Source organism: Drosophila persimilis, unplaced genomic scaffold, assembly GCF_003286085.1.
Source record: "Drosophila persimilis strain 14011-0111.01,24,50 unplaced genomic scaffold, DperRS2 tig00000000-arrow-pilon, whole genome shotgun sequence".
In the NCBI taxonomy this organism is placed as follows: domain Eukaryota; kingdom Metazoa; phylum Arthropoda; class Insecta; order Diptera; family Drosophilidae; genus Drosophila; species Drosophila persimilis.
The window spans coordinates 1756518-1781747 of NW_020825288.1; the positions used below are offsets into that span (position 1 = coordinate 1756518).

Here is a 25230-nt window from a genome sequence, read left to right on the forward strand (position 1 = left end):
ACTCGGACATTTTTCGTTTATTTAAGCATGTCCGACTTTGAAATGGAAGAGAGTGGCTCGGAATACGACTCCGATGACAACTCCGATGCTGAGGTAAGTTGTGAAATGGAAGTTTACCGCAAGAATCAAGCTAAAAAGTCCACTTATTTTTGACTAGTTGCAAGCTGCTTTTGAGCGTGGCGAACTGAAACCCGGCCTCAATGTGGAATTCAATGGAACTCGCGGCAGAGTAAACGATATCGTAAGTGCACACACACACTCCTCTCCTCATTATACTGCTAATCATTCATTTGCAGACAAAACTGCTAGCCAAAACAGAAGCCATTCGGCTGCAGCTGCCATGGGTGGAGCGGCTGGACATGGTGAACAGTCTGGCGCCTTTGGCCCCAGAGCTGGCCGTCCAACTGGAGAAGCACGAACAGAAGCGTGCCAATGTGTTTAAAGGCAACGCCAAGCTACCTTACGTTCGGCCTGAAGAGGATCCCGTGCTGAACGATTTCAAACGTGAGATGCTATTCCATCGCCAGGCCCAGAGCGCCGTGCTGGAGGGAATCCAGCGGTTGCAGGAGCTTGGCATCAAGACACGCCGTCCCGACGACTACTTCGCTGAAATGGCCAAGACTGACGAACACATGCAAAAGGTGCGATCAAATCTGATGGCCAAGCAGCAGGGTCAGGCCAAGTCGGAGCGCATCAAACAGATCAGGGAGCAACGCAAGATGGGCAAGATGCTGGCCAAGCAGACCAAGGTGCAGCGCGAGGCCGAGAAGAAGGATATGCTGGACAAGCTGAAAAAGTTCCGCAAGGGCAAGCTGAAGAACCTGGACTTCCTCGAGGACGCCAAGGCGCTGGAGTCCAAGCAGAAGAAGACCGCCGAAAACCGCAAGGCCCGAAACAAAAAGTTCGGCTTCGGTGGCAAGAAGAAGGGTCTCAAGCGCAACACAAAATCTTCGTCGGCTGGCTTGGACGCAGAGAAGTCCACACGCCGCCAGCGGGGTGCGAAGGCTGGTGCATCGGTCAACAAGCGGATGGGCAAATCGCGACGCATCAAGGCCAAGGGCAGAAAGTGACCGAACTTCGGCTTATGATTAGGTGACCCAAACTTAGATTTTAAATGCCTTCCGCAGATCGTGTATAGATTTATTATAACTAAATACATACAAGTTTATGTGCACTAAATAGACTCCACGAAACGAGTTCCAAATTAATGAATCCTCCAGCCTTAACCTATTCCTTATCCTCCTGCCTGTGCTTGTGCTTCTTTTTCTTCTTTTTACTCTTGACGGGCGGCTCAGCTTCAGTTTCAATGGATTCCTCAGTCTTGCGCTTCTTCTTTTTGTACTTTACGGGCTCCTCCACTGGCTCTGCGGCCACATCTTCGGGCTGTTCTTCAGCCTCCTCCTGCAACTCCTGGGTCTGCTCTGATTTGTCTCTTTTCTTCTTTTTTTTGGTTGGTTCCTCATCTAAAACCGACTTTTGCCTGCTCTGCAGCTTCTCTAGCATCTCGCGCTCCTGCTGCTCTATTCGGGCCAGTTTCCCACTCAATTTCAGACCATGGCGAGCCCCTTTGTGTGCCGTTCGTCCGCCGCAAGCCTTGAACAGCTCCTCATCTGTGAGGACACTGACCTTGGTGACGGCTATGTCCTCCACTTTGATGCGTTCTGTATTGTCCACCTCGCCACCGTTTTGGGTGAGCAGCGCCGTCTGCAGGAAGTTGTCGTAGGTGGCTGCACCAGCAACGGCCTGCTGCTCCTTGGCCTTCCTCAGCTTGCGGGCAGAGAAGCCCTTGGTGGAGATCTCGACAGCCTCCTCGCCCTGCTTGCGATTTGTGCTGACTTGGCCGTTCTGCTGCACCTGGACCTCCACATTGTTGGCTGCCTCATTGAAGCACCGCTCCCACCAATGGTCGTTGAATTCCTGTGCTCGATCCACTCCCAAGCCGGCGTTGTCGAACTTCAGGCTGGCCTTCAATGGAGCCGCAATGCCGGTGTTGTTTTTGCCAAGCCCCTCGCCTTCTTTCCAGCCATATTTGTTGAGAATCTTCTTGGCGAAATCCATTCCATCCGAAAACAAAAACACACGTGCAGGGTGACCGCGAACATAGCCCACTTAAGCCCCCTCTCTTTAAACAGTTCAACGACTTGAGGTAAATGGCGGAAAATATTACTGATTGTAAATTCAGCTTGTAGGTTCATGCCATCTTTCCTCTGAACTTATAAAAAACACGATATATTTCACTTGAACTGAGCTAAAATTATAAAATTCTCATTATTTTCCGTGGTATATTAAAACATCCCTTGGTCTACAATGGGTTAATCGTTCTTCGTCAAGGATTGGCAGCCATATTCCTTGATTTTAATATTCGATTTGATACTACTAGCAAGGTAGGACTTTTATACATGAACACATTATAATTTAAATTACTTCCATTTATTGAACATTTTCTTAAATAAGGTTTAAAGTCAAAGCACAAAAACGTAAGTGTGTACGGAATGAAACGTAAGTGTGTTACGTTACGCCATTGTTGCTGGTCAACAGATATCCGATTTAAGTATGGACATCTTTGTACCAATTTCACTTAATAAATATGAAAATTCAGTTTGTAACTACTGATAAACATATCCCCAATTCTATACTATCCTTTTCCCTAGGGTATCAGAATGTTGCCCATCCTGCTCGTTTTCGGATTAGCGATGACAATTCAATTACATTTTTACATTGCTCAATTTATGACATGGTAACTACACGGTAACTACTCATTTGTGCATTGTGAACGCGCATCTATCGATTAATCGTGTCGAGATGCGCAGAGCTGCATTTTGGCGGAAAATTCAAATTTCAATTTAGCTGCCAGCCAATTGCAGCCCCGTGGAAATCTTTGGGTTTTTTCTAACATAAATTCAAATAAGACAATAATGATTTTCCTTGAACACATTCATATCTCCTTTATTTCACAATTCGGCTCCGTGCTTCTTGTTCGTTTGCTCATGCCATTGATAAAATCCTAATTTTAGTAAATATTTATAATAAATATTAAGTGGCAATACAAAAATTAACTGCGTTTACATTAAGGAAATTGATTTTCGAATACAAAATACACTTGAAAAGAAATGGGTTCTCAGTACATGCCACATAAAATAGCAAAATTATGAGCACACAACTACAACGCTTCAGCACCGCATACGCCCACGAACTGTTTCTCGCCAGAATCGCCCGCACTCGCATCACCCACACCACAGAGATTGATGTTGGGCTGGTGGACAGAGGAGGCACGTTTAGCCTGCCGCTTTGACGATGGATGATGGTGGTCCAATCCAAGAACTTCGGTGGAGAGAGAGAGAGACTTGAAGCGGACGTGGACCAATTCCACCCTGGATGTGAGGAGAGTCGAGTGCGACCGGACTCCTGGTGGGGCCTCGTCCGTGTGAGTGTGGGGTGTGGGGCTGGCGGAGATGAGTCTGAAGCTGGCTTCAATTAAAATCTAATTTCAATTTATACAGATTCAGATACAGATTAAGCTGTTCGGTATACATTTCGTTACAATCTTGATCGTGAATGTGTTGTTCTCTAGTCTTCGATTGGATCCGATCGATCTCTATAATGCATTATGTTCTCGCAGTGATGTGTTCTTCCAGAATTGTTTATTAGCGCTCCGCTCCGCTCTGCTGATATCGTTTTAAACTTAACTCAAAGTGTGTTCTTTGTTCTTCTCCTTAGGCGATTACTACGTTTCGGGTGTTTCGGATGTTTTTTAAAAACAAAATTACATATATTATGTGGTTGTGGTTGTTATTTTATAATTAGATAGTTGTACAGGATGTTCTTGTTGCTATCAATCAATCAATCATTTTTATCATTAATAATCGAAAAACGAACGATGGTGTTGTTGTTGGTTGGTTGGTTGTTGGTTACTTCCCCTCTGCCGCCGCTCGGATGCCCGCGTCTGCCCTCAGCCGAGCGCACACACACACACACGCACGATTGCAGGAAACAAGGACGAGCATTCGTTCGATGCGCGCTTAGAAGGCGAAGAGCAGCAGGAAAGCCATCATAAGACAGAACAGACCCATGGCCTCAGACAGGGCAAAGCCCAGAATGGCGTAGGAGAACAGCTGCTGTTTCAAGGATGGATTCCTGGCATAACCAATGATGAGGGAACCGAATACTGTTCCGATACCAGCACCTGTTGCATTGGTTTGTTGTCAAGGACGCGGAAACATGTAGGGGACATGGAAGAAAGACAATATTCAATTAGTCAACGTCTCAAATGAAAGTTGATCTCCGGCAACAGCCGAAGAGCTCGGGCTGTGCTTATACGAGTTCTGTTGCACATCGTGTAAACACAACCGACGCGGTCCCTGCCCAGCCATTGTCTTCCGTCTTTCGCCTCGTTTGCTGACGCCAGTCAGTCACAGATTAGTCTGAATTGAGTTCTGCGTTGCCCGGAGGCTTTGCAGCAAGCACATTGCACTAAAACAGCCGGCCACGAAAGTTTTCAATGCAACAAGGCGGCAGTCAGACGCGAGCGCCGATGGCAACGCCAAGCCGCAGTATTTCTGGTACTTTCGTCCTGCAATCACACAGGTTTCCTGCTAGGAAATTAAGCCTCCGACACACAGGCACCTCTCGATGCACTGCATGTTGTAACAACACAAGGAGGCTTGGCCAAATCTCAGACCTTCCCGGGGCAAAGTAAGAGTAATCAGATACTCGTTGTGTGTGCCCCAGATGCTAGTTTGTAACTGACTGAAGGAGGTGAAGAGCCGGGACGTAACATGGGCGGAGGGCCACGCATGATAGGTGGGTATGAGCCATGGGAATGGGAGTAACAACAAAACCAATACGAACCGGATCCAGCGACACCGACTGTTGCAGCACCAGCACCAATGAATTTGGCAGCCGAATCAATGTCACGGGTGACGGGCGAGGTCTGGAATGACCTGATTTGTGGCAGTAATGCAACTGGGGTTGTGTTCTGAGCGGCCAAGGTCTGGCTCTGGCTGATGACGGCGCTGCTCAATGGTCGCAAGTACTGCTTGGAGTTGGCGAGGAGCTGCAAAGGAGAAGACATATAGAGTTAGTTATTATATAAGAAGAATGCGGATAAGTGTTAGTTGCTGTGTACTTTGCTTGAGATAAAAGTGTATCCAAGTGATAAGAGAAGCAGTCCACCCCCTTTGAGAGTGAGGCGTCAGTTCATTGTGCTTTTTCCCCGTCTGAGAAAAATCTTATTTAATAGGAGGCATAGGTGGCCGGCCATTGCCAAGTTATGCAATCGTTGAGTAATTTAGGTTTGATATTTTGGCAACTGCATTTGTTGTTGTATCGTTACGGACAATGACCACTGACGCTATTCGATTGCACGGCCGAATGGATTTCCGGATTATCAATAATGTCATAAACAAAAGTTGAATTATTCCTCTCGCCATTGGAAAGCTTTCACCTGTTCTAACCTCAACTAAGGGCGCACGCACGATAGATACGGTTGGTGGTTATACAATGCCATGTGAGGCTCTTTGTAGGCACTAATTGGTCAACAAATTTATTATATTTCGATTGAAAAGTGTACAATTTAATATACTTTCCTCTTAATTGCATTTAAATTATGTTTCCAGCCGCGTTCTCGACATAACCTCAAACTTTGCCTGCAACTTAACTTATGTAACTGTGTGTGTTTCCACGATTGGAAGTTCACCACGAAGGGGCGCCGATGTAAGCGGCCGCCAACATAGATTTTTATGCATATCGAGGGAAAAAAAATAGGAAAATCGATGCAGCTATTGATTATGTAACACGCTTTAAACAATTTTATCTCGCACAAAGGCACAACAAGAGTAACGTCACATTTTCGTCTACTTACGGCGCTCCTGGCAACGGGGGCAATGCGAGAGACTGTCGACACGAACATTTTCAGTTGATTTTTTTTTTTGATTGGCTTACGACAAAATTGAAGCTAGCGCACGGAGCTCTGCAAAAGATATAGATGGAAATAAACTATAGGTTCTATGCGATAAATAAGTTTGCATTTGGTAAACGCCGCTGTCGCTGCTGCTGCTGCCGCTACCGCCTGCAAAATGTTACGTAATGGGTGGAAAAAGTTGATTTTGCACTGGACTTTCACGCGACTCGACGTTAATATTCACGTGTTAGTTTAATTCTGCGAAATTAAAACCTTTTTCTTTAGTTTTCTTGCAAATTTGTCAATTTACTTTGCTGTTCGACTTTTTCAGTGACGCAACGTCTCGACACACAGGCACACTATTGAGCACTGGCAATTCCTCTCGTCACATGTGTGTGTGTGTCTGTGTGTGTGCCGCAAGATGGCGACATTCGACACGTTTTCGAGAAAATGTACAATTTCCACTGATAATTCACACTTTTCCACTTAATTGCACTTTGCATTCACATTCGCAAGATAATCTAAAGCATTTTCTTTCCGAGCACTGATTATTCAACCAGCAGGGGGGGTGCTCCGCTGGCGGCGGTAGCAGCTGAGCAGTTTTCAATTCCATCGCAGAACTCACTTCGAACAAACCCTTAACAACAGTGGAACCGTATTGAACGCGAAATATAACTTTACCCTGTGCTGGCAAAATTTTGGACGTCTGCGTGGTGAATTCCACGAGCGGGAAAGGTGCGCGCGCACGCGATTCTATCGATAACCTACTAATTTAAGTGTTTATTATAAACAAATGGCATTATTCGAGTCCACTGAGATCCGTTTGCTGCACTATTTTTTTTTGCTTTCCGTCAATTACCTTAATAGCGGCGTCAGTGGCGAAATTGAATTGCGATTGTAACTAGTTTGCGGTAAATGCAAGCCTGCGCCGGTCCATCCGTGGTGTACTGGAAGCGATACTGGAATGCGACGCCGGTTTTTGCTTTATTATCACAAAATTTCAACGCTTGATGCTATCACTTCGGAGCTGATTTTAACAATTATTAATTTTCACGGCATGAGACGTCTAAATTGTCAAACTCCTGGGAATTGAAAATGGCGAATTGTCAGTCCTGGCACCAGAGTTGCTCTAATTGCGTCGGCGATAGTTCCGATAGTCGGGCGGGTCAATTTAAAACTTATTGTAATGTAATCGATAGTAATGTTTGTACTATTTAATTTCAGCTAAGGTAAGCAGAACATTTTATCTAGCTTAATTACTAGCTATTTAATGTATTTCTCTACTTACAACCGCCTTGCATCCTCAGCTAATCGAATCTATCACTCTAGCCCTGGTCACTCTAGCCCGTTCCGTTTCTGGCCTATTCACCACATCCACGCACACAACTACAGCCGCAGCATAACGCGTCGTCGTGTCGTTGGTGTCTACGTCACGTCGCTTCGAATATGTTTTAATTTCCTGCAACTGCAAGGCTTCACAATCGACACAGAATGCTGTAAGTAGATAAATTGTGATTTTCCCCGTGCTTGTTTGGCCACATCTAACAGCCAATCTCGCCGCCCCGCTCCCCGTTTGTGTGTCATTGCAGCCCTCAATTGCATAACAGCAGCATTTATGCATGAGTGTGTGTGTGTGTGAGACCGAAACACACCACACCACGCAGCCAGGCCAACTAGAGACGGCAGTAGCAACAACAGGGGCATCGGCTGCATCGACCGGGAGCCACGCCACGCGGTTTTTCAAATCACTGTAAAATTTGCTGCATTTAGCAGATACCCATAATCCTTGGATATCAGTAAAAATACAGTGAAATTGAGAGGCTATAGGCTATATCGGACAGGCCGCATCAACCGCTAGAATGTTTCGCTGCTGACTATCGATAGATACTCGATAGTCGCGACCATCGCCACCAACAACAGTATTCATTCGAACAATTTTACATAACTACAACGCAGTCATCGTCGTACGACTCGAGTGATAGAGTGATATGGCCGTGTTCCTGATCAACGTCTGTAAATATAGTGGCTGCGGCATCACATTTCCAAGCTTAAGCGATCTAATATCACACATCGAGGACACCCATATAGGTGAGCACTTGTGACACGGGAGTAATCATTTAGTAGTCGCGTGATGCATCGAAGCGAGCGGTGTGTTTTGTTTATTTTATTTATATACCATATACAATGTATATACGTTTGCATACATGATGCGCGGTGCGGTGCGGCGTATCTGCATGTGTTGCGAGAGTGTTTGTGTGTGAGTGAGTGAATTGGTGTGCGGGTGTACGCCCGTTGTGTGGTGAATGTTGTTTCTATTGGACGATTGGGCCTAAAGCCAGTTATTAATGACAGTTCAGATTCTATTCGGGGGAAAATCGATGCTGACCCAGGCCTAAATATGCACGCGGCATATACAATAGGCAGACAATTGCTTACCTGTGTGTACCTCACGCACACCTCGGCAAGTACAGCATTCGATTGGTGTGCGCTTGCTCCTCTGGCCATGATCGGATACAACCATGTTACCATGTTGGTGCGAGCGAGCGCGTATTATAAGCAAAACAAAAGCAAGCAAAAAGCCGGTGATCCATTCAGGCAACAACAAACCAACAACACCAGTGCGATTGTGTGTGAGTGTGTGAACGTGTGATGGTGTGCGTGAGGCCAACACAGCATCTTGTACTATGGAACCGGCATGTTAAGCGCCCTTTTCTGTGACCTGTCCGCATGGCTTGGCTTGGGTTTTGAGCGCGCGCGTCTCTGTCGCGGCAGGTGTATCAGAGCAGCTATGCATTTGGCGAGTAATCGGAGATGCGGTCTACTTTCACAGACTCCCTGGTCGGTCGCCCACGCACAATTGTCCGAAGTTGGGCCTCTGAATACACACGTGACTGGGTTACGTCCGCCCTCCATTCTCCTGTGAACCCTAATTAATCATTCTGTATGTGTGGACTTGTACCGGCTGTCGGAACCCATTCCCCCTCCGAACCCCACCCCACCCTCCCTCCATTTGAGTGCATAGATATAAACAATTTCTAATTTTAGCGTGTGGGTGCTCGCTCAGGTACCTGGTTCTGAAGCGGGTATTAAAGGGGTGGGGTGGGCAGAGAGAAAATCAATAAAATTAAGCCCAGTGTTGCCACTTGGCTTCAATTGTGGGTCGCAACGGGGCTTGGGGGTTGTGTGTGCTGTGCGTTATGTAGCATCATGCTCAAGGGGGTGGGTAAATGGTGGTGCGGGGCATCATTTGTTTGTATTCCATCTATGTATAGTGTATATGTATACGCTTTCATGTAGGGGTGGCTACCCGGGGCTCAGCTGACTCGGTTACAGTTACGTTGGCAGCTGTTTTGTTGTTGCCTACGAGTGAGTGTGATAACGGTCAACATACAACAGCAATGGCGGCGTCGGCGTTGCCCGGGCAGGCTTTCTCCCTCTCCACGGCCCGGCCCGGCCTGCCTCGGCCCCGGGCATTACATAAAGCTCGAGCATACGCCCACATGGCGTCTACTCTGCCCCTGTCAGTCGCATCCATCCCCCAATCCATTATCCATGTCGGTGTGACTTGGTTCCATTACGTGAACGAAGCGAACATTTGCCCGGATTATAAATGCCTATCATTTCATTATCTCGCAGGACATTTGATGCGTGGGCAGAGTGGGGTTTCGTTTCGGTTTGCCGTCAATGTCTTATCAAGCCCGCACGCTTCGTCGAGCGTCGAGCGCTGGGCGTTGGCGTTGCCCTGGCAACACCGCGCCATCCGGGAGACCTTCACGTTTGTCCTTTTCACAGTTGCCAGGCACCTGTTGGGTCCCAAATAACTGTACTATGTTGATGTGTGTGTTTTTTGGGGGTGTAAGGAAGAACGCTTCGTCTCGCTTTTGATTTTCGAAATTCGACATGGCGCCGGGTCACGAAGATAACATGATCGTTTCTGTCTGCACATTTGCAAATTCAGCATACAGACATTGCCAAAATATTCGTCAAGTCAACGACTTTTGCGTCTTTGTTTTTATCAAAATTTCAAAGAATGCTTTCGAATCTATTGGAAAGTTTTGTTGTTTTGCTGGTCTGATTGGTCCGTCCAAAAACAATGTGTACACTTGTTCGTCTGTGTGTGTTTGTAATTATTATCTGCTCGAAATTCTGCAACAAGTGCATGACTCATGGGTGGGGAGGGAGCGGCAGGAACGGCGGCATCTGCGTTTATTTTGTTTTTAAAATACAAATACGAAAGATATACTATACTCGGTATATAGGCAGTATATATTGTGTGTACATAGATCATATTGTTTGTTTAAAAGCTGTCTGTAAAAAAGTCGAAGAGCAAGTAAGTGTCACCTACAGCGGGAGACGTGTGTGTGTGCGAGAGAAGGCAAGAGAACCGCGGAGAGACTGCCTGTGATACTGAGAGGGACTGCTTGAGGTTATCAACTAGCAAAAGCAACAAAAACAGCAACAAAATAATAACAATAATGAATGCAAAATAAATGTTGAACTGATTTGACCGTAGCAAATGACGCCGTGTGCGAATGGCACTTTGAAGCAGAAAACTCAACAGCAAGAGAGGGGGGGGAGGGGTGGTGGCCGTGGGCGGGGCGGCTTCTGTGCGATTTTGTCAGCCAAAATTGTTTTTATATGCCACAATCGAATATTAACATGTATCTTTGAGTAACTATGGGCGGTACGTGGAATTATGTGCGTAATAAACTTAATATCGATGTGTTCTCTTTGTATGTGTATGTGTCATCAATCGATTGCAAGGCACGTAGACATAAAATCATGGCCGCAAATGTTTTTAATCACCACTTGCCCTGATAAGAATAGCGTTAGCTAGCGGGGAGGGGAGTTCGTGGGGGTGTGTGGATTCTGCTAAATTAAGCATATGTTTCGGCATATGTTTTGTGTTTGCACGTCATTCAAAGTGAATCAATTAAAATGCAGCGCTATCGTTATCGCCTGGAATGTGGGTGGCAGACAGAGCTGCAATCGAAAGATCGTTAAGGATAAACAGCTGTTAGGCCCCCGCTGTAAACGCTCTGTTACAGTGCATGGGGCCTCTGGCTTTGAGTGACGTAATGAATGGTCGTGCTGACACACTTACGCACAAAAATGATTTAATTGACGAATTGACGAAAACGTACGGCACGCACACACCCAAAGCCTATACCTATACCTATAGCTATAATATCAAGCGAATCAATCAAATGTTCAACGTTATCGCAATATAATCGAATGTGGGAGGCAGGGCTGTAAATCCATGAAAAGGAAGCGGTAAAGATAAGATTGTTAAGGATAAACAGCCCCAACTGTAAACACTCTGCTCTGTTACAGCGCTGGGTGCCCCAGGCCACACGATGAATGATGATCGTGCGCCGCTGTGACACAGTTTACGCACATACTGTAATTTAATTGAGAAATAAAGCGTGCACCGCTGTAGTAGTCCGCTCATGGAGGTTAGGTTACGCACACAATCCCAGAAAATCCGAAAGCGTTCAGCTTTTGCGTGAGAGCTGGGACAGATGGACGGCACCGGGCACCGGGCACCTGCGAGCTGCTGCTATTATGCACTCTCTGATTAAGCAAACTGCTGGGCTTATGTTTCGTTAAAACGATAAGATAATGTCCCGCGACTAGCAGCCAGACACATGAGCTGTGCTCGCTCGGCTTGCCCCCCTACGGCCCGCTCCTGCAGTTGGCAGAACAGACAGAACAGAACCCTCACAAAATGCGTCAGCAGCGGCATTAAATTGGGGTTTCTGTACGTGCACTCTCGTCTGTTTGCTTATTTCAACATTTTAACAATAAATTACTGCTTCTGTGGGTCTGTGTGTCGGTCGTGTAGCCGTGTCGCCGTGTACCGAGTGCTTGAACTTGTTTCACTGCAAATACGAGTACAACAATTTAATAAATATGGGCGAGCCGAAATAAATTTGGATGCAGGTTTCTGTCGACCGGCCGGTCCGCCGGCCCGCATTCCTCCGATTCAGATTTGGATTCATATTCGAAATGTCATTTTCAATTAGCTCATCCCCTCTTTCGTCTCTTTTCTGTTTCCTCTCTCTCATCGCCCACTCCAGACTATGATCCTAAGGTGGTCGAACAGAAGGAGCAGGCCCAGCCTGCCTGCCTGCCCCTGAGCTACGTCCTGCGCTTCGTCACGGAGGACAACCGCAAGGAGGCCGCCACCTTTCTGGCCAACAACACCGCCCCACCTGCCACCAATAGCGGCAGCAATGCCGGCAGCCACGGCAGTGGCAATGTGGAGCTCAAGCGAAAGCTGGCCATCAAGCACCACAGCTACAGCATGTCGTCGTCCAATCGCAGCACCACGCCCACAGGTGAGTGATGACCGACCCCCCATGACTCGCCATGGTCGTGGAACTGATAATGTAATCTGTGGGTCTGCTCTTTTTCTGATATTTTAGGCAGTGAAATGGACGAGGATGAAATGGTTGTCACGGAGTCCGAGGACAGCAATGATTCCTGGACCACCGAGGAGTTTAGCTCCGAGTTTATCATGCGCTATGGCAGCAGGTTCGTTCTATCTCTCTAAATACCTCTAAAAAAGCAAAAGTTTTGATGATTGTAAGCCTTCCGCACTCTCCGCACATAGGCATTCCGGTGGCGGAAGCAATGGCACGCCTGGCAATGAGAAACCCTTCGCCTGCCCTGTGCCCGGATGCAAAAAACGCTACAAAAACGTCAACGGCATCAAGTACCATTCGAAGAATGGCCACAAAAAGGACGGAAGGTAGGCAGTCCACCCAAAGGGGACTCCCAATTGGGCTCTAGAAACTCATAATTTTACTCCACCACAGAGTGCGAAAGGGCTACAAATGCCACTGCGGGAAAAGCTACAAAACGGCGCAGGGCCTGAAAAACCATGCCCTCCACACCCACAACGCGCAGCCCGAGAGCGTTCTGACCACCCAGCAGGTGGCCAATGCTGCGGCTGCCGCCGCATCTTCTTCCGTGAGTGGTGGCAGCACCAACAGCAGCTCCAATCCCACTCCGCCCGCCATCCAGCGCAGCAACTCTCCATCGCAGTCGCTTGGCTCGCTGAGCCCGTCGAGCATTAGCAACATGTCGAGCAGCGCCAGCAGCTGTCATGGAGGCAGCAGTCTGTCCAACAACAACAACAACAACGGCACCAGCAGTAGCAGCCAGAACACTGCCATCGTTGGGGGTGGCAATATGCTGCAGCAGCTCAGCACTGGGAACGTGGTCACCCTGACCAATCTTCCATCTCAGCAGCAGCAGCAGCAGCAACACCAGCCGCATCCACAGCAGCAGCAGCAGCATCAGAACCACCACCAGAATGGCGGCTCAGCAACAGGTAACAGCAACAACAATTTAATGCGCAGCACACTCGGTTTAGTATCCATTAAAGCCAATAGCCACAGCAGCAACAGCAATGGGAACAACGCAAATCCCAAGACTGTTAGCAACCTAATGGCTGCCAATGCAACGGCCAGTAAGATACTCAAACTCGCCACCAACGTGGCCAACGGTGGCTCTGTAGTGGCGCCCAATGTCGTTGACCAAGTAGTCAAGCAAACCACCAGCAATGGCCCGACGGTGATCAACAGCAGCATCAACAACGCCAACAAGATGCCGTTGCCAAACTTGGTAAACCTTGGCATACTCACGCCAGCCACATCGCCCACCAAAAACACCCAGACGCTGACCTTCACCTCCACGACGAATACCAGTGGCCACAACAACCAGCAGCAGCAGCACCAGCAGCAACATCACCAGCAACAGCAGCAGCTGCTCACTTCGCTCACCTCGAACATGCAGAAGCACCAGAAGACCAGCATCCTGCTTCTGCAAGAGCCAACCACTCCCAGCCAGATCCTGCAGCCAGTCCAGGCACAACAGCAGCATCAGCAGCAACAGCATCATCTGCAACTGCAACAGCAGATGCAGCAGCAACAGCAACAGCATCATGCGCTGCCCATCAGTCCTACGAGCAGCGTCAGCGGCAACAGCAGCAAGAGCAGCTCGCCCACGCCACAACAACAATTGCAGCAGCAACAGCAGCAGCCGCCACTGATAAAGAAGGGAAAGATGGAGCCCATATCCGGCATAGAGCCGATGGAGACGGATGAGCCGCCGCTGAATGAAGCGATCTCGGAAAGCGTGGCTGCGGTCATAGCCACCATCGCAGAAGCCAGCAGCAAGGCAGCAGAAGAGGCGAATGTGATCTCAGCAGCAGCGGCAGCCAATGCTGTCTCCACTGTCACAGTGGCGGCCATTGAAGTTGTCGGCGCTGGCGCCGCCAACGACGAAACGTAGCCTATACTAAAGCAGCTACTGATGCATCGCCAACTGACGCTGGAGCCGCCGCCCGAGCTGCCCCAGCCGGCCCAGCAGCAACCGCCGCCGCATTGACATGCCTCGTATACGAAAAACAGATAGACCCCGACCCCCTGAAACATTCTCAAGCTCGTTGCAATCGTTCGAACCGTAGTTTATCCCTTAGTTAACTTAACCTATGACATGATATTAAGCTTAAGAGGCCGCCAAGATCTGAGTGGGCCACAAGTCACTCACCGAAACACCATTTTAAACATCGTACCATCGTAGACTGCATAGACTTGCTTAGAAAAAACCAGAGACAGGGATAAGTTCTGTATTTAAAATGTATTTGTAAACCTTGGTTCTTCAAACCACAAGAATCCCGATCTATGAAGAGCAGAAACAACAAATCTGATGGTTTGTGCAATATTTGAAAAAAGAGGGATTTATAAACGATTTATTATGATGATTATATGTAGCAATGACTATCGCGCTTGTATTAAACTATTTACGACTGCTGATCTCCTTTTAATTTGTAATTAAACGTTTAATTTAGAAAATAGAGCCTAGAAGCAACCCCACCCCTCCTAGGCGAAGCACGAAGGACAAATTGTAATAATATACAAACAGCGGAACGCAATACTCTACTCGCATTAGAAACTCAATCATTTTATTGTCTTGCGGCCTATTCCTACTCGTATTCGACAACAAGTATTATTTATGTTTTAAGCATTAGCAAATTGATTTTAATTATACAATATCGAATTTTATGTCTCCGATTTGATTGGTCTATGAACGAGCTCGGGCTCGCACTCGAACCCGAGCCCTCTTACGTTTTAGTGCAATATTTTTGTTTAATTATCATTTCCATCCCTTTCCCTTTCTGTCAAAGGTGTTTGGTGGTTCTTTTTTCGTTTTGTGTTCTTTTGATTTTATGTTTTTTCGTTACTTCTTTTCCTTTTCTCTCTACCTATTGCAGAAACCTCTTACTCCTGCTCTTCATACAACCACAAAAGCACCAACAGCAACCACCTCCACACGACCAGCGAAGGCCCCAAGCCCAGTGTCAGTGCCAGTGCCACTATGGTTATTGCCGCAGCCACTGCCACTGCCGCCAAGAGGCCCACAGCAGCCGCTTCCTTCAGGCCATCGGCAGGCCCCAGCAGCGCCACCTCCAGCCGGAGCAGTAGCAGCAGCGGGAGTGGAAGTGGAAGCGGGAGTGGGATGACGCCCATGCAGATCTCGCCCACCTTTATTGAGCACAAGTATTCGTCAATAGACATCAAAGAGAAGTTCTTGTCCACCCTGCGAGCGGCCACGGCCGACAGCGTTGCCTCGTCGGCCTCGGCGTCGGCGTCTCCCAAGGCGCCCGATGTGGTGGCACCTGTGGGAGCAGGCGGTGGCCTGCGGGGCGTTGCTGTGGGCCAAATGTGCGCGCTGCAGAACGAGCACATACATCAAAATCTCTTCAAGAAAACCATCAATTGAGATGCTGGAGTGCGGAGAGCGGAGAGCGGACTGAGCTGAGCGCCGCGTAGAGTTGGCTGTGATGAAGTAGTAACTAAAAACTGACTAACAAACCGAACCGAACCGAATGGAAAGAATGGCAGAGCAAGAGGATTCGTCAATGAGGTCGATGAGGGAGTTGAGGTGGAGGACCAAGAGATGGAGGATGCAGAGGTAGAGATAGAGGGAGAGTGAAAGAAATTATTATGAACGCTGCACCGCAAACAAAATCATAAGAAAACTTTTCCACTTGGCAAAGAAAACAAAAAGGAAAGAGCCCACAAATACGAGAGTATCTTTAAAACGAAAGAAAATTCCATGCTTTTCGCAGATAAACACACACACACAAATTACACTAATCTCAAAAATTTTAACAAGGAAATTGTACATAAAATTGGCCACCTAAGAAATGCTTCTTCTAAACTGCATTAGAAAATTCTTACAAAAAAGTTCTTACAACAAAGAAAAGAAAAAAAAAACTGAGAATTGTACACACAAAATTTAGAAAATACATTTGAAGATCCTTCTTCAACTAGTCATTATTGTAGTTAAATTAATTCTTTGATTTCATGCATGCATCAAGAACCTAAAAACACGACAAAAAAAAAAAAAAAAAAAAAACAATGCGCACCAACTGTCTGGGAAACAAAATCCTCTGAACTACATGAAGGAATATATCTAAGAGGAGGGCCAGGGCGTGAGAGTGTTGGCCCATACCATCTAGTTTTACCAATTGGCTAACGAATACCGTCGCTTACTAGGAAAATTCCACATCGCGAAGCCCTGAACTTGCCAAGATCCTTGTGACTCTTTGTGCGAGCCAATGGAACGATTCAAGATGGAGAATGTCGAATATTTCAAACAGAAATTAGTTAGCTACAAATTTAGGGGAACCCAACGAGCCCCGAGCCCACGAGCCATCACGCGTCTGGTGATGGCAACCGTTTCCGCTTAGGAGCCACAATAACTCTACAGTAGTTATAGTATTATAATTATAGATAACGCTATGGATTCTTATACGATTATATATATATATGTGTGTGTGTGTAAAGATTGTAAATGTATACCTAATTTATAAATTATAATTGTAGCTTTTTGTGAGTGCGTTTCCGTGCATGTATTGTAATTGTAATTGTAATTCTTGTATAGCTATAGATTTTGAACGTCCCTACAATAGATCTACGATATATACGATTATATAAAGATATGTGTGTGTGCGCGTGAAATATATGTATATTGTAACGTCGATTTGATGTGAATTATTTCATTGTCAAGCGGCGGAGGAGGAGAAGAAGAAGTATTGCATGCATGCCTACAAAATTCAATCGAACTTCCTAGCCTGTGCATCGGGCATCCCTAAGAACTCAAAACAGATCAAAAAAACAAAAACAAAAACAAAATGGAATGACATTTTTAACATAAATTTACATCAATCGTACATTGAGATAAAACTCAATTTAGTCAGCCGCCAAAACAAATTTTTCAGAGCGCATTTCGCAGACGCGCAGCGTCTTAAAAAAAAACATACTAAATAGTTCTGCGTCCCTAATAGATACTAAAGAAAAAGGAATCACACACACATGGGTAGCCACAGATACAGATACACATACATACATCTATATACAATATACAATATCTTTAAGAACTCACGCTTAAGCGGCGACTCCCAACGGAGCGCCCTAGTTTAGCCAAACGTCTTTTATATAGAACGGAAAAGGAAATGTGAGCAGAAACGGAACGGAAAGGTGTCTTCGGCACACCGAAGCGCGGAGTGTCCCGGCAGCGTGTGCCATTCCCTGCCGGGGCACGCTCCCTAACGTTCGGACAGCGGATAAATCAACTCAAAACCCTCTAATGAATACAATAAATGGAATATGTATATTTCTTTATATATATATATATATATATACTATATACTATACACATATACTTCTATATGTTTAAGTGTATGTCATCTTATATAAGACTGCTGTTATGTTCGTAAATATATTTAATATATGTATGTAAAATTAACGAAAAAACAAAACAAAACAAAACCACACGCAAACGCAAAACAAAAAAAAACCAACCTACGATAAATCAGAAATAACTATTCAGAAATACATAATAATAATAATAAAAATACAAATAACGAAGAAACGCAAAATAAATGAATAGATAATGTATTCATACTCTACCTATATACTATATAATTGTATTGTAATTGTAATTTACTAAAATCGTAATTATATGTAGAGAATTAACTGAAGCCTAATGATAAACAACCATCGACATCCAGCATACAAGCAACTAATCCCGTGCGTACCCTGCAGAATTTGCGCACCGCAGAATTTCGACGAACGTAGTCCTTCTCTGAAGACGCATCATCATTACCGAGTATCATTATCATCAACCACAAAACAAAAAAACATCAAAATGTAGTAAAATATTCTCTTTTTGCTTTATGTGATCTATTACATACATATACATACAACCACATATACATATGTATAATAAAAATGTCCTTGATAACGAATCTTAATTGAAACATTTGTGGATTGGCTTTGAAATGGGAGAAAAGGAATGATTTAAGTGGTCACTTGGGAACTGGTTTAGTTAGTCGCGCGTCATACGGCAACCCCCATCGGCCGGTTGGGCGGGACGATGCCAGCCTTCTGCTGGTGTCGCATGGCCACTTGATGGTGCATTCATTGCATATCAACGTCCAAATATTATTATAAAGAAATACTTGGTTAGTTTTTAACCGAAAGATAAAGGGGATATCCATCCGAGTAATCACACAATTCTCTTGGCATGCGTGCACATAAAATGGTAATTGTTTATTAAAAGCAAGCTGTATTCATTTTATACCTAGGAATGTTGCCGCTACTTTCGTGTCTCCAGCAGTGAAATGCAGTTGCATGTCTTGGCTAGCAAGTTGCCATCATTGACAATGTTCTCTTTCTTCTGCAGTTCGTAGAGGCTATGCAGATCCCGCTGCTCGAAGGCGCAGTCGATGGCCTCCTCGAAATAGCTAAAGGAGATTAAAGGTATACAATATAAGATCTTTTAGTGCATGGTAATGGTAAGAACTCACTTTGCTCGAGTAAACCAAAGAACCTTGCGGTTCTCGCGACATCGTGGGATGTATTTGCGCGCTTCCCTGGCATTGCCGGGCTTCAAACAGACCTCAACGAAGGGCTCATAGCCAATGGGGCTCTTTTTGCTCTTGGAGAACTTCTCCAGTTCGTCCCACTTCTGCTGCTCGGCGAGGGTGAGTATGCGCAGCCACCAGAAGCGACGATCGGGCACCTTGTAGTCGTTCCGTATCTTCTCCGCCTCCTTCAGCTCACCCAACAGCAGCAGTTGCTCGATGGTGTCGTGCACGGACAGGCCGTTAAGGCTGGCATTGTACTTGGCGCTCAGCGTCTTCTGCAGCTTGAAAAGCCGGCTCGTGTCGGCACAGAGCTCCGCCTCGACAGTGCATCGCGCCTGGGTGTAGGCGTTTCCAATCACCGACAGATTCGACTCCAGGTCCTTGTTCTCGATGGCATTATTAAAGTGATACTCTGCGATGGCCTTCTGGTCGTCCTCTGTGTTGTATATGCCATAGAGACCCGCACGGTTCGACTCCCGCATGATTTTCTTGTACATGTTCAACGCCAGCGGATGATCGCGGATTGTCATCTGTGGGGTACCATTGCCATCATTAGTACTTCCCTCAGAAAGGAAATCTATGCAACATCTGTGCTGTAGTTTCATATCTCCATAGCAGCACGGATCTACATCGACTAACCTTCTCGAGTTCTCTGCTATAATCAACCGAGGTTCTAAAACTCTGCCAATTCACAAGCTGTCTTTATTAGGTTTCCCAACTAAACTGGATTTCGTCTTATCTGTCTAACCTTGTAAACTAAGGAATGCCAGTGGGAAGTCATTTGCATCCGGCCTATCTTTATTATTAACGAAGCTAAAAGAAATGCGTGCGAGAACTAAAATCACACAAGCACTCAGCTAGTGCTCGAGCTTCTCTACTCTTCAACGCTTTTCAACGCCTCTGGTAGAATCCAAAACCACCTTACCGATCTAGGCTAAAACTCATAGATCTACCATCGTAGAATATGTAATAGAGTAATGGTACAAGCTTTTTATCGGTACTGTGGTCTCCCAAACTATTTTGCGTTTTCGTTTAGAGCTTTTCGTATTTTCCGGCCTGTACGCTGGCCCTGTGCTATGCATGATGCTATGCAGACCCTTAAGAGTTCTATGTAATATTTACAATACCCCCTACCAGTCTGTGTCTCCTGAAATATCCATTAGCATTTCATAGTTACGAGAATCTTGATTCATCAAATTTGTAAAACTGTTTTCCCTCTTTCCCCCTCTATATATTTCCCTTTATTGTTAATACTTTAATCTATTGTTACCAGTGAATTGAATAAATGAGAAAACGGTTGGATTTACGTACATGTAAATTGGATAGCATCATGTGCATCTTCATTTCCAGAAGAACTTTGGTGACTAGCTCCGTGTCGCCCGATTGTGTGGCACTGGCCACTGCTCTATCGAACTTGCGCATCTTCAGCAGCAGCGGCACATGCAACGAGGCACGTGGCTCCAGCTCCAAGAGCTTAATGGCCAGATCATCGCGTCCTGCTTGATGCGCCTTCTCGGCAATGTTGCAGAACGAAATTCCTTCGACGGTGGGATTCTTGAACTTTTCCGTAATCTTGCGGGCCACCTCGCCGTCATCTGCAGTGAAAAGTGCCTTAGAGAGGGGGGTTTCTCGCTGAGATTAGAGTGTTACCCACTGGGATCATTCATCACTTTGTGGTAGGCCCAGTGCTCGAGGATCCAGGATTCGGGCAGATTCAGATGCTTGGCCACTTGTATGGCGACGGCATAGTGTTTGCGGAATACCAGGCGACTCAGGATGACCTCCGGATTGAGATGCGAGAACCTGCAAGGGAGTCGTCAGCCGTTTAGTCTCTCCTTGATCCAATGATAACCTACTGTTTGAATGTAAGCGGCATGGCAATCCTCTCGTGTCGCAGCGTGTTTAGGACTCGCAGTATCCGCATGATGCGCATATACTCGTCGGGATTGTGGCCGAATATGAAGGCCTTGCCGAAGTTTGCAGTCTGTGAATGTAGCAAGAGTTACGCGAAAGTGGTCTTGAAGAGCTTTATGGAGCGCTCACCCTCAAGAGACTCTTCTGCGTTTCGGTACAGAACTCAAACGAGGCCGCTTCAATGCACTCGGTGACGGCCAGGTCGATCCTGTCGCGACACATGCTCAGATATTCATCCGACTTGTAGGACTTCTCCTCGAACTTCTTCTGCGCCTCGAACAGATAGCTGGCCGGTTCCTGGCTGTTCACCGCAAAGATGTTCTCCACGCATTTCGGCAGCCGCTGGATCATCTCGTGCGAGCTCTGGGTAATGATGCGGACGCCGTCCATTTCGGCCACCAGAAACATGATCGGATCGTAGGGGAAATCGCTACGATCGGCGTTGCGATTCACGATCAGCAGATAGGAGGGGTAGGAGATGACCACGGCGTCCGCTTCACTGTTGTCGCTGTTCATGATCCACTCCATCTGCAGGGGCATGTCCTTGCGGCCCGTGTCGAACTCGCAGTACTTCTGGCGCATGTCGACACTGCCAAGCCAGAGGAGGCCCGTATTCGTGTAGAGCGCCAGATGCTGATGATTGTATGAAACGGAGATTTTGATAATCCGATCGTGCGGCTTCTCGAACAGATTGGCGGTGATGGTGCCTACGGTTTCACCAGGAAATAGCTTGATGACCTCACGCTCCCGTCCCAACAGGCAGTAGCTGTTGCGTCCTTCGGTTACGATCTCCCAGCAGGAGCAATTGATGCTGGAGTCTGTACGGGAAGGAAAGTGGTAAGAATTAAATGGCTTCTATGGTTCATCTTTGAAGTTTTACTGGGAATATCTGGTAGCTTTCGCTCTGTCTTGCTACTGTTTTGCTTGAGAAATATCCGGCCGGACGTTGTCATGACAGCCACTCCAGTGCCAGCGGAGGACTGAAACACTTTGGCCTCCACAATCTTTGTGACGCTCGCCTCGTCTCCAATACTGTACAGCTCCTTCTCCTTGCCAAACATGTCGAAGACAAAGACTTTGGCATTCTCCTGCACGCAAATCAGCTCCTCCGTGTCAGACCAGCCCATAGCAATGAGCTTGCCATGGTTCCACTGCAACAGAAAATATGTTACCGAATCCTTTATGGATTTGTTTTCAATCCCTCACCAATATGTGACCCGTTTCCCGGCCGGTGGTGTCGAAAATCCGCACCATTGGTCGGGCGGTGCCTTTGACGGGCACTAGTTTGGTTGGATCTCGTATTGCTGCCAGGGGACCGCCATAGGGTGCCGCTGCCACCTGCATGTACTCCAGGTCGAGATCCAGCGGCCAGTCGGGCGTCGCCAGCTCCACTTTTCTGTTGGGGGGGCGTATGCATAAATTAATTGAGTCTCTGAAGAAGCACACAATCCAGCACTTACCTGTAGTAGTCTGGCCGCACCTTGAACCACTCGCCCGTATTGTACATAATAGGCATGGTGAATTAATTGTTTATAATCAATCAGCCGAATATATAAACAATTGCATTCGTCAGTATATTTACGGTACATTTTTATAATGATCCGATATATTTTGGTATATTTCTGGGGGTCAGACGGTATATTTTATGGATAAATCCGCGGTCACCATGATTTTCTTGCCACCATGTCTAGCTCACACACCTTGCAAATTTTATACTTTTCATAGTATTCCAGTATTTTCCAGTATATTGTAAGACTGACCCTCTTGTTCAATGCAATGTAAAAACCGTGTAGAAATGACATTTAGAGCCAAGTCCCAGGCCAAATCGAATTCTAATTCGTGATCAGAATCGAATGATCGTATGCCATCAAAAATTCAATTTTTTCAGAAATGTCGGAATCATATCTGTCAAAAAGTGGATAACGGAGGTTTTCACACTGGCGCTTCCATAGAGGCTTACCGTCTCTTAAATGAGACGGTATGTTTCGGTATATTTCTGAGGGTCTGACGGTATATTTTATTGATAAATCCGCGGTCACTGGCCCTCACATGTGAAAGTTCGACAGTATTACTTATTATTTTTATTGTTTATTGCTTAATACAGTGCAGACTGAACTCCTAATCAAATGACGGACACCAAAGAGACGGTTGTTGAGGGCGTCGAGGCGCTGACATTGAATGGTAAGCCCGATGGCGAGCCCGTGGAAACGGGCACCGATGCACAGGCCCAAGAAGGAGCAGCAGCAGCGGCGGCTGAAGATGTTGTGGATCCGTGGAATGTGGCGAGCAGCAACGATACGGGCGTGGACTACGATAAGCTAATAAGTAAGTGCCATCGAATCATCTATACAATACTCACACATATTTAGCCTCCCTAATGATATGACATTGTTGATTGACACGTTGCAGAACGTTTTGGCTCCAGCAAAATCGATGATGAGGTTATCGCGCGCTTCGAGAAAATCACGGGAAAGCCGGCACACCATCTGATTAGGCGCGGCATGTTCTTCTCGCACCGTGACCTGCACACCATTCTGACGTTGAAAGAGCAGGGCAAGCCCTTCTATTTGTACACGGGTCGCGGTCCCAGCTCGGGTTCCCTGCACGTGGGCCACCTGATTCCCTTCATGATGACCAAGTGGCTGCAAGAGACGTTCGATGTGCCGCTGGTCATTCAGTTGACGGACGACGAGAAGACCTTGTGGAAAGACTTGAAAGTGGAGGACGCCATCAAGCTGGCCCGAGAGAATGCCAAGGATATTGTGGCCATGGGCTTTGATGTGAACAAGACATTTATATTCAACAACCTGGAGTTTATGGGGTAGGTCTACAAAGCATAGTATAGCTGATTCCAGCTCTTTTATTCATCTTCTCAATATTGTGTCCTCATAGAAAGTGTCCTGCCATGTACCAGAATATCATTCGCATCCAAAAGTGCGTCACCTTCAATCAGGTGAAGGGTATCTTCGGTTTTGGTGACTCAGATATCATTGGCAAGATCGGCTTCCCCGCCGCCCAGGCAGCGCCAGCGATCTCCAGCACCTTCCCCTTCCTCTTCGGCAACAAGAAGGTTCACTGCCTCATCCCATGCGCCATCGATCAGGACCCCTACTTCCGCATGACGCGCGACGTGGCTCCACGCCTGGGCTTCCCTAAGTGTGCGCTCATCCACTCCACCTTTTTCCCGGCCCTGCAGGGAGCCAAGACGAAGATGTCCGCCAGCGACCAGAACTCTGCTGTGTACCTGACCGATACGCCCAAGCAGATCAAGAACAAGATCAACAAGTATGCCTTTTCGGGTGGCCGCACAACGGTAGAGGAGCATCGGGAGCTAGGCGGCGTGCCAGAGATAGACGTGTCCTACCAGCTTCTGAAGTTCTTCCTCGAGGACGATGCAAAGCTGGAGGAGGTGCGCGTGGCCTACAGCAAGGGTGAGATGCTCACGGGAGAGATCAAGAAGCTGGCCGTGGAGGTGAGTAGACACTTGAATGTTGGCAAATCCAATTGCTAATCTTCTACTCCGTAGACCCTCACACCAATAGTGGAGCAGCATCAGGCGGCGCGCAAGCTTATTACCGATGAGGTGCTGGACAAATACTTTGAGCTGCGGCCCCTGAAATGCGGCAGCTAGAAACGCACGAAGAGTTTGGTTGATATGCATTTGCTTGACGCGACGACGGCTGCCTGGTGCGCTTGGCTTGTCACAAATTACATAGTTCGGCCCATCCGACCCGATCCCTACTCCCATGTACATAACTGCAATGAATTGATCTATGCCACGGCTCAGAGCTAAGCTCGTGTTGCACCACTTAATATTGTACACTCGCTATTTATTTCAACTTTTTTACACACTGCAGCAAACAATAAACTTCAGTAAGCTTCGAATTACGAATGTAACCCACTTTTGGGGGCGGTCTACACCTTCCTGGCGGCCACTCGACACCACCACACACTCGCGGTTCTCGCTTGTCGTTAGGAGAACTGAACGCATTTATTTCCGATTCCCGGCAAGACCCCGAGCAGTCTCTGGCAATGCAGCTAAAATAACTTTCGGCTGTGCAAAAATGCAAGTAATTTCCTTGTTTTCGTAGAATGTGCAAGTAATACGAGATCTCGGTGGGCAAAAGCCAACAGTGGTCGCTCCAATTAAATGGAATTTAGGGTAATAGAATGGTGAGTGGAGTGTCTGAATGCTAGAAAATAGACACACCCCCAAAATGATATATAATCTTAGTAGAAGATCTGTGACTATCTATAGAATATAGGGTCTTATCCCATTTGCACTTTCGGCGATTGAGAACAAGGTCATAAGTTAGTCTTCACTGTAGTTTTATGGATTAGTTTGAAATTGGTATTGGGCGAACATTTGAGAGCTGCCTGGCCAGAGGGTGTATATATAGAGGTGTATATTAATGCCTCTGGCTATGGCTATGGCTATGGCTATGGCTATGATATGGCTCTGGGATATGGA

The 25230-nt window shown here is 46.7% G+C and overlaps 6 protein-coding genes across 7 annotated transcripts; 3 read left to right on the top strand and 3 right to left on the bottom strand.

Moving 5' to 3' along the window:
- The first annotated feature begins 9 nt into the window (after positions 1–9).
- LOC6595095 (probable rRNA-processing protein EBP2 homolog) lies at positions 10–1183 on the top strand. Its single transcript, XM_002020337.2, has 3 exons — positions 10–93; positions 158–241; positions 297–1183. The coding sequence occupies exons 1-3, from the start codon at positions 28–30 to the stop codon at positions 1068–1070; spliced, it is 924 nt and encodes a 307-aa protein (XP_002020373.1). The 5' UTR covers positions 10–27; the 3' UTR covers positions 1071–1183.
- On the bottom strand, positions 1116–2081 carry LOC6595094 (G patch domain-containing protein 4). Its single transcript, XM_002020336.2, has one exon. It carries the CDS (start codon positions 2056–2058, stop codon positions 1228–1230), a length of 831 nt encoding a protein of 276 aa, XP_002020372.1. The 5' UTR covers positions 2059–2081; the 3' UTR covers positions 1116–1227.
- Positions 2082–3624: 1543 nt separating this feature from the next.
- Positions 3625–5968, bottom strand: LOC6595044 (ATP synthase lipid-binding protein, mitochondrial). Its single transcript, XM_002020335.2, has 3 exons — positions 5861–5968; positions 4849–5053; positions 3625–4183 (listed from the first exon to the last, which is right to left on the bottom strand). The coding sequence occupies exons 1-3, from the start codon at positions 5906–5908 to the stop codon at positions 4020–4022; spliced, it is 417 nt and encodes a 138-aa protein (XP_002020371.1). The 5' UTR covers positions 5909–5968; the 3' UTR covers positions 3625–4019.
- Positions 5969–7226: 1258 nt separating this feature from the next.
- Positions 7227–16256, top strand: LOC6595043 (alpha-protein kinase 1). Of its 2 annotated transcripts, XM_026994915.1 has the most exons (7): positions 7237–7395; positions 7489–7987; positions 11980–12240; positions 12328–12436; positions 12516–12653; positions 12721–13238; positions 15183–16256. In XM_026994915.1, exons 2-7 carry the CDS (start codon positions 7888–7890, stop codon positions 15689–15691), a joined length of 1635 nt encoding a protein of 544 aa, XP_026850716.1. In that variant the 5' UTR covers positions 7237–7395; positions 7489–7887; the 3' UTR covers positions 15692–16256. The 2 variants fall into 2 exon arrangements, with proteins under 2 accessions (XP_002020370.1, XP_026850716.1); XM_002020334.2 differs by lacking the exon at positions 15183–16256 and having other exon boundaries at positions 7227–7395; positions 12721–14973.
- Positions 16257–18497: 2241 nt separating this feature from the next.
- Positions 18498–22302, bottom strand: LOC6595041 (vacuolar protein sorting-associated protein 16 homolog). The gene is made up of 9 exons (XM_002020332.2): positions 22220–22302; positions 21966–22155; positions 21640–21910; positions 20889–21577; positions 20702–20829; positions 20500–20648; positions 20157–20440; positions 18786–19375; positions 18498–18722 (listed from the first exon to the last, which is right to left on the bottom strand). The coding sequence occupies exons 1-9, from the start codon at positions 22273–22275 to the stop codon at positions 18575–18577; spliced, it is 2505 nt and encodes an 834-aa protein (XP_002020368.2). The 5' UTR covers positions 22276–22302; the 3' UTR covers positions 18498–18574.
- Positions 22303–22822: 520 nt separating this feature from the next.
- On the top strand, positions 22823–24644 carry LOC6595040 (tryptophan--tRNA ligase, cytoplasmic). The gene is made up of 4 exons (XM_002020331.2): positions 22823–23084; positions 23169–23580; positions 23652–24231; positions 24286–24644. Exons 1-4 carry the CDS (start codon positions 22886–22888, stop codon positions 24388–24390), a joined length of 1296 nt encoding a protein of 431 aa, XP_002020367.1. The 5' UTR covers positions 22823–22885; the 3' UTR covers positions 24391–24644.
- Positions 24645–25230: the final 586 nt, after the last annotated feature.

What these genes read in the sequence shown, in the direction of transcription:
- LOC6595095 (XM_002020337.2), top strand. Translation starts at nt 28, where the DNA reads ATGTCCGACTTTGAAATGGAAGAGAGTGGCTCGGAATACGACTCCGAT. An exon ending in ATGACAACTCCGATGCTGAG is followed by an intron (nt 94 to 157) that starts GTAAGTTGTGAA and finishes ATTTTTGACTAG; the next exon opens with TTGCAAGCTGCTTTTGAGCG. An exon ending in GCGGCAGAGTAAACGATATC is followed by an intron (nt 242 to 296) that starts GTAAGTGCACAC and finishes ATTCATTTGCAG; the next exon opens with ACAAAACTGCTAGCCAAAAC.
- LOC6595094 (XM_002020336.2), bottom strand. Translation starts at nt 2,058, where the DNA reads ATGGATTTCGCCAAGAAGATTCTCAACAAATATGGCTGGAAAGAAGGC.
- LOC6595044 (XM_002020335.2), bottom strand. Translation starts at nt 5,908, where the DNA reads ATGTTCGTGTCGACAGTCTCTCGCATTGCCCCCGTTGCCAGGAGCGCC. An exon ending in CCCCCGTTGCCAGGAGCGCC is followed by an intron (nt 5,054 to 5,860) that starts GTAAGTAGACGA and finishes TCTCCTTTGCAG; the next exon opens with CTCCTCGCCAACTCCAAGCA. An exon ending in AGTCGGTGTCGCTGGATCCG is followed by an intron (nt 4,184 to 4,848) that starts GTTCGTATTGGT and finishes CCAATGCAACAG; the next exon opens with GTGCTGGTATCGGAACAGTA.
- LOC6595043 (XM_002020334.2), top strand. Translation starts at nt 7,888, where the DNA reads ATGGCCGTGTTCCTGATCAACGTCTGTAAATATAGTGGCTGCGGCATC. An exon ending in CATCGAGGACACCCATATAG is followed by an intron (nt 7,988 to 11,979) that starts GTGAGCACTTGT and finishes CGCCCACTCCAG; the next exon opens with ACTATGATCCTAAGGTGGTC. An exon ending in ATCATGCGCTATGGCAGCAG is followed by an intron (nt 12,437 to 12,515) that starts GTTCGTTCTATC and finishes CTCCGCACATAG; the next exon opens with GCATTCCGGTGGCGGAAGCA.
- LOC6595041 (XM_002020332.2), bottom strand. Translation starts at nt 22,275, where the DNA reads ATGCCTATTATGTACAATACGGGCGAGTGGTTCAAGGTGCGGCCAGAC. An exon ending in ATGCCGCTTACATTCAAACA is followed by an intron (nt 20,649 to 20,701) that starts GTAGGTTATCAT and finishes ACTCCCTTGCAG; the next exon opens with GTTCTCGCATCTCAATCCGG. An exon ending in CTTTGGTTTACTCGAGCAAA is followed by an intron (nt 18,723 to 18,785) that starts GTGAGTTCTTAC and finishes AATCTCCTTTAG; the next exon opens with CTATTTCGAGGAGGCCATCG.
- LOC6595040 (XM_002020331.2), top strand. Translation starts at nt 22,886, where the DNA reads ATGACGGACACCAAAGAGACGGTTGTTGAGGGCGTCGAGGCGCTGACA. An exon ending in AACAACCTGGAGTTTATGGG is followed by an intron (nt 23,581 to 23,651) that starts GTAGGTCTACAA and finishes GTGTCCTCATAG; the next exon opens with AAAGTGTCCTGCCATGTACC. An exon ending in TCAAGAAGCTGGCCGTGGAG is followed by an intron (nt 24,232 to 24,285) that starts GTGAGTAGACAC and finishes TCTACTCCGTAG; the next exon opens with ACCCTCACACCAATAGTGGA.